General features: G+C 36.2%; 1 protein-coding gene across 1 annotated transcript; it reads left to right on the plus strand.

Annotated features, from left to right (window-relative positions):
- The first annotated feature begins 264 nt into the window (after positions 1 to 264).
- Positions 265 to 3,464, plus strand: LOC149541523 (uncharacterized). Its single transcript, XM_089796751.1, has 2 exons — positions 265 to 676; positions 775 to 3,464. Exons 1-2 carry the CDS (start codon positions 310 to 312, stop codon positions 3,462 to 3,464), a joined length of 3,057 nt encoding a protein of 1,018 aa, XP_089652877.1. The 5' UTR covers positions 265 to 309.
- The last annotated feature ends 4,034 nt before the right edge of the window (positions 3,465 to 7,498 follow it).

Genomic DNA, 7,498 nt, shown 5'->3' on the forward strand with positions numbered 1-7,498 from the left:
ACTATACCGATGATTGGGCAGTCTAGATTCATCATTTAGGGGATTGTATATTAGACACTTTATCTGTCAGATAGATAGTGAGAACTTCCTGACACGAAATGGATTCAAATTAGAAAGTGTTGGAACATGGATTCCTTATTGTAATGACATCAAATTCTGAGTATATTGATCCATGTGGTTGCAGTGAATCAAACAAACTTTTGAAAAGACCTGGGATTTTCTATTTAGTTGAATTTTTTATACATTTAGTCAATTATAAGTATGTTAATACATCTGTGGTTACAGGTGAAAGTGCTGTTTTTAGATTTGATGGAGAGATACTTGTGGGACTTATGCTTTTTTTCTACATTGACATGGTGTTGGGTGATGGTTAGTTGCAACGCTATGTGCTTAAAAGAAGAAAAAGATGCCCTCGTTGCTTTCAAGGACGAGTTGTATCCTTCACCTAGGTTTAGTTCATGGAATGGGCTTAATTGTTGCCAGTGGCGTGGCGTTGAATGCAGCAGAGAGACGTCCCACGTCATCAAACTTCATCTTTCCAACTATTCTCAATATTCAGTTGACTACCATGAAGATTATCTGACAAATGGCATACTTTCTCCAGCACTGTTCAAACTGAAGCATCTGGAGCATTTGGATTTGAGAGCCAATTACTTGAGTGGCGTTCTCCCCACTGGTATAGACACTTCTAATTTGCAGTATTCTTTTGTTTTTGAGCTTATGCTTTTTCATTTTTTTTGTAATGCAATTGTTTTCTTGGTCTTGGACATCCAGAGCTTTTTGATCTACACCGACTGAAGCATCTCGATCTCAGCTTCAATTATTTTCAAGGCCAGAATTTGAAGCATATTTCCTCCCTTCACAGCTTGTCTTACCTCAACTTGTCCTGTGCTGGTCCTGATCTGGACGGTAGTATTGAATGGCATCAGGGAAATCTTTCCCAACTGCAAGCTCTAGATCTTTCCAGCAGGATTTTCTTCGAGGGCGAGTCTTTCACTTACATTTATTCTTGCGGACCCTTGGTCGGTTCGACATTGGAGTGGACAGCGAATGTGCGGGAGTTAAAGCATTTGTCGCTTCAAGGGGTCAAGCTGAATATGACGGGGGAGCAATTGGAAGCTCCATTTTCTGTGCTCCATAATCTTCACCATCTCAACCTCAAAGCGTGTGGTCTATCGGGCCACATCCCCAATGCGCTACAAAACCTCACCTCCCTCTCGCATCTCCAACTTGGCTGGAATAATTTTACTTCCATGTTGCCAAAATGGTTGGGAAATTTGACTGCTCTAGTCTCCATCCAGTTTGACAACTGCCACCTCGCAGGGCCATTCCCTCCAAGTCTTTCCCGTTTGCCTCGTCTCAAAGAGCTCATGTTGGTCGGCAACAAAAATATAACTGGAGACATAAGACAAATATTGTCATGTGATGCGTGGCCTCAGATTACCAAATTTACACTTTCGTATTCCAATGTTACTGGAACTTTGCCACCTTGCATTGCGAATCTGTCTGCCCTTCAATACCTTGATCTTGCAGGAAACTCATTGAATGGACAAATTCCAGCCTCAGTTGGCTTCCTTTCAGCCTTGGTTTATTTCAGACTCTCTAGTAACGCGCTCACCGGCAATGTGCCTTCTGAGTTAGGTGGGATTCCCTCTTTGGAAGTTCTCTATCTAGACGACAATCAGCTTAACGGTACCATTCCTAATTCTCTTGGACGTCTTAGTCGACTTTCTAGAATTAATCTCGATGACAACAATTTAGAAGGTTACATTTCTCTTCACTTCTTTCAGAATGCTAGCAGGCTTGTTGAGCTCTCACTTTCCAGCACTAAATTGACTGTTCATATTGAGCCCGATTGGATACCTCCAATGCAATTTGAATATTTGGGTTTGGGTTCTTGTAATATCGGGGGTCCCATTCCTTCATTTCTTTCAACACAATATAGCTTGCGCCAATTGGATCTCTCCAACAACAGTCTTTTTGGAAACATTCCAGGTTGGTTAGGTGACCTTTCAATTTTGGCATGTCTTGACCTGTCAGTTAATAACTTGCAAGGTGAATTCCCTTCCACCTTTGATATAAGTTACTATTCGCAGATATATTTGGGTGACAATATGTTGACTGGATCTCTTCCCATTCCCTCTATGCGCGCATCAAATTTAGACATATTGGACCTGTCCCAGAATAGATTCACCGGTTTTATCCCTGTAGAGATTGCCTCGCTTCTTCCTTTCATTCAGTTCCTGTTATACTCTCAAAATGATTTAAGAGGTGATATTCCTGCCTCTATTGGTCTTCTCCAATACCTACAGGATCTGGATCTCTCAGGCAACAGCTTTGAAGGTGAAATACCATCAAGCATCACCAACTGCTCAGATTTGAAAAGACTAAATCTGGCAAACAATAAATTGAGTGGGGAGATCCCATCCAAGATTGGAAGCCTAAGCCAACTCGAAAAGCTCCATCTCAGAGACAACATGCTCGAGGGAAACTTGCCATCTGGTCTCCAAAACTGTTGGAAATTGCAGATTTTAGACGTGGCCAATAATTCCTTGTCAGGGAACATACCTCTTTGGTTAGGGCAGCTTCCTGAATTGATGATACTTGTTTTGAGGTCCAACAGCTTCAAAGGGTGGATACCACATGTATTGGGCAATCTTTCAAGTCTCCATGTCTTAGATATCTCCCACAATAATTTGACTGGCGCTATCCCGCCAGAGCTGGGGAGATTTGAGGCCATTATTGCTGGACAACCGGGAGAATCAAATGTTTTAAATGGTCAGTCCATTTATGGCCGTCGATACTATTATAAGGAAGAGGTCAATGTGAGCAACAAGAAATTGAACCTCGCCTATGAAGATTCTGTTCTGTTACTTATCACAGCCATTGATCTTTCTTCAAATCAGCTCTCAGGTGAGATTCCTTCAGAAATTGGAAACCTCAAGCATCTGCATGTCCTGAATTTGTCAGGTAACAGTCTTACAGGAGAGATTCCTTTAAGTTTTGGTTCGCTAGAGCAGTTAGAGTCATTGGATCTTTCAAATAATAAATTACATGGAAAAATCCCAAATCAGATGGTACAACTTTCCTTCTTGAGTTTCTTCATTGTGTCCAACAACAAGTTCTGTGGAAGAATCCCAACAGGACGTCAGTTCGCCACATTCAATTCTACTTACTTTTCAGAGAACCCCGGTCTGTGTGGGTTTCCAGTTGACAAGAGGTCATGTAGTTGTGAGCACAGCTCATCTGCGGGTATGCCACCGGTTTCCCAAGAAGATGAAGAGGAAGAAGAGGAAGAAGAAATCCCATGGTATTGGTATGTTAGTTGGATGGCAAGCTTTGCTGCTGGATTCTGGGGAGTGTTTGGAGTTCTTTTTCTGAAAAAGAAATGGCGAATGATATACATTCGAATCCTGGATGGATATGTCGCAGGTTTTGTAAATATATTGTCAATCAGACAGTAATATAGAATAGTGTCAGATGCATTGGCTTCATATTGTATAGTATAGATAGATTGTTTCTAAGGAAATAGTAATCTAATATTGTAGTGTAACGAAACACTGCCTCTCATGTGGTTAGGGATGTCATTAGGAAAAATAAGTTTGCAGTCTGTAAGTTGATAATTTGAAAAACACTAGTATATGTTTTATGATTGACAACCTTGTTTAAGAGCTTTGATTAATGACTATATAATAATTTGAACTTGATATTTGTTGTTTCATTCAGTTGTGAGTATTTGTATATAATTTTATTTTAATTTATTTAATTGGAGACTATATTTAATATTATCGATATTTTATTTACACTATTTGAAAGTAAATAGGTGTAATCTATTAAGTTGTTAAATTTTTATTCTGTATAAAGTCCTAAATACTAACAAATTTCTTTTATTGTAATCAATTTTTTGAAGTGACAAAAGCTATTTTGTGTCTATTAAATACGTGAAGATGGGAAATATTTCCCAGATGGATCATTGAACTCGTTTAAAATGATATAAAACTACTGTCTTCATAATTTTTCCTAGCACGCAAAAGATTTTGTTGACATGTCAACCTCCAATTGAGAAAGTATGAAAGAAGAGAGTCCATAAATCTACAAAAGAACAATATAATATAACTGGAGGTCATATTTGGAATCATGGTGGGTTGTTCTGCATCAATAGTATAATGATCAGAATTAGTAAATTTACCGGTAGCATTAGAAGTTAATTAGTGTGGAGAATTTAAGGTTTGGTCTTTACTATTAGATTAGAATAAAACTTTAAATTATGATGTCAAAGGAGAGCACATCTTATAATTTTATTTTTCAATTGGTAATGCTATGATGGGTTCTTTATTTTTAAGCATTCATCTTCTCTCTGAATAAATCTTATAAATGTCGTTTGTGGTAGTATGATTGTTGTATATTTATGATTCAATAGAAACTGTTCATGTCGTCTCAACATCGTGACTGTCATATGTTATTGTTAGTTACAGCCACATTCATTTTTTGTGTGCATTTGTTCAAGATGAAAGACATCACGCAAGCAGTTTGAGTTCTCCATCCATGATCAATGTTGGATTAACCCTAGTCAAAGGTTATCGATTTAAACACTATGTGCTTCATGTATAATGTGGTGGTGTTGTTCAGAGTGCATTTGTGTTAGGAAAGCAAAAATACGGAAATGCTTTCTAAATGTCAAATTAATAGGAAAATATGTAAGAACAAAATTGCATAGATGTGCAGATAAATAATATATCAAAAGATATAGAAAAAACAAGATTTAACATGAGAAACTCTTTCGGAAAAAAGATACGACCACAAAGAACCCGAGCAACTTTATATTACAATAAAAAAAATTACATTTAAAAAAAAAACCCTGATTTTTGCACAGGCTCAAATTGCCTTTACAATCAACCCAGTTTTAACTGCTTTCTTCACAAAACTTGCAGCCATTTATGCACACTGCAATTCATTGCGAAATTCGGTAAAGAAATAGTTACATTACAGAATTGTTTACTATCTGTCAGCCACCATGGAAACCGGCATCAGTTACTTCAGTGACCTTCGAATATCCTATCACTCCCTTCGGTATACGTCTCGCAAACGCCTTTGGTGACACAAACACTTCGGTCACACGGATGCCTTAGTCACTTGGACTCCTTCGGTGACATGGATGCTTCAGTCACTGGCTGAGAGCATCACTACACGATGGACACTAATCCATGTGCAAGTTTAACAGAGTTGTTGTACATGTCCATGTGGGTGGATTCACCACACACACCTATTGTTCCTTTGAAAGGAAAACAAGACTGTTAAGTGGGTATGTGATAGTTTCGTTCAAGAAATTGGGGTGTCGCTTGATTTATGCCCTTCAACTCCTTTGTTCAGTCTTTTTAACTTTGACGGGACTTTAATAAGAGACCATACAAACCACTCCACATATTGTCTAACGCGAGATATATTTCTTGACAATCAAAAATAATACTCTATGATGACAATCAAATGAGTATCAGAGAGGACAGCATCCATTCAAAAAAAATGATGTAGTGAGTTTTGGAACTATTTCTAACAATTATTTTCACGAGCATGAAAAGTTGAAGTTGCAATCTTAAGCAAAGAGGCTAAATTAGCATAATTCTGATTCCATCTATCTTCAGTGTTAGAACTAGTTACTTTTAAATATTATATATAAAGGAAAAATTAAACTTGAAGAAAATTAATCAATTTTAATTATTTAACATTTTTAATTTAAGAATTAAGTTTTAATATATAATGTTTAAGTCATTCAGTTTCAAATGGTTAATATATTAGATGTTACAAGATATAGATTGCTAGGGCTCTCTAGTAATTTTGTCATATTTGCTACAACCACGAAGTATTTTAGACACCTATTTATCTGCACTCCACGGAAGCATCACACAAGTTTTTCTCCAGTTGTAAAAACCCTACAAGGAAGCATTGTAATTTCATTTTTCTACGTTCTACTTTATATCCAGACAAAGCTAGTGACAACCACCAAGTGTCTCGATACAAACATCACTTAATCGTCCACGTCATCAGAAAAATTCTTGGCTTCAGCTCTAGCATCTTGGCTTGCATTTTGGTGGCGGGGGAGACAAAAATGATGGTGGAAGAAATATGTAGAAGCGTAAAATGTTTTACAAGAATTTTGGGCATCAATGAAGGATTTTTTCAACAACTAGAGTATCTCTTTATCATAATATACACCATATGATTATCAACATAACGTGTATGAAATACAAATACAAATCTTTAATCTGATCATGACATTAATAGTGACACAATTTAATGCATGAGATACAAATTGTTGGAATTAGGAAGTAATGTCTCACCATAGGGTGAGTCCACCGTACAGTGGAGATGACATCGTACTGGTGAGACTATCGTACACTGAGGTGAATATGGACTACGGTGAGTGTAGTGGGTACGTTGTGTGTGTAGTGAGTATGACAAGTATCTGGATATTTTACCTTCCGAATGTGTCAGATGACATAATTCATGATTTTTAACCCTTTAGACTGATTTTGTATGAATTGTTCTATGATGGATTTTCATATTTTATCTTGGAGGTCCATAGTGAAGTTTCTATTTATTAAGTCTTAAATAAATAGATTTAATTAATTAATTAATTAATTGGAAAAAATTAATATAATATCATGATCTTTGATATTTTGATTATAATTAATTAAATGAGAATTAATTGAGAAAAATAATTAAATAAAAGAAATTAGAAATTAATAATAATAAAAATAATAATAAAGTAATAAATAAATAATAATAATAAAAGTTATAAAAGAATTAGAATAAAAGTTATAAGATTGCACATATGTCAACAACACAGGAGTTAGCGCACAAATTAAGCACATGGTGTCTACAACCTTAGGACTCATCTAGAAGGTTGGAAAAGGCTCATGCTTAGTTGTCAACACCTTCTGGTTGTTTCTAGAGACATTCTAGGTGCTTCTTAAAAAAATTTTATATTCAGGCTTTCTTAGAGGCTTAGGGGGAGTGTTTTGGAGAGCATGTTTCGAAGACCCGGGAACGTGGGAGAAGGAAGGAGCTTGCTCTGTGGAGTTCTGAGGAGAAGTGAATTAGCATTAGTATTCGGGTAGACACTTGTGATTTTGCTTATGTTATTTCCGCTTCTTGCACTTCCTATCTTCTTCTTGTCTTCTGAATACTTTCTGAGGATTCTATGTGTGATTGTTCCAATTATTTCAATCTAGTCATGAATATTCAATTCTTATGTGAGAAAACCCCTCATGCATAGATCCAAGGAAATTATGGGGCTAGGATTAAAAAATTTAGTCAAACCTATTAAAAGGATTATTGAGTAAATTTAGAGAACAAATTTTTTTCTTGAAACCCTTTTTAAAAAAATTGTGTATATATTCCATAGAAATATACATGTTTATATTTTTCAGATCTGTGTGTGTGTGTGTGTTTATTATTAATATGTTGTGATGTTTAATATAAAATTTTGCGAGTATATATA

This window comes from Cupressus sempervirens, chromosome 8, assembly GCF_028749045.1.
Source record: "Cupressus sempervirens isolate cs-2001-9-10 chromosome 8, ASM2874904v1, whole genome shotgun sequence".
Lineage (NCBI taxonomy): Eukaryota > Viridiplantae > Streptophyta > Pinopsida > Cupressales > Cupressaceae > Cupressus > Cupressus sempervirens.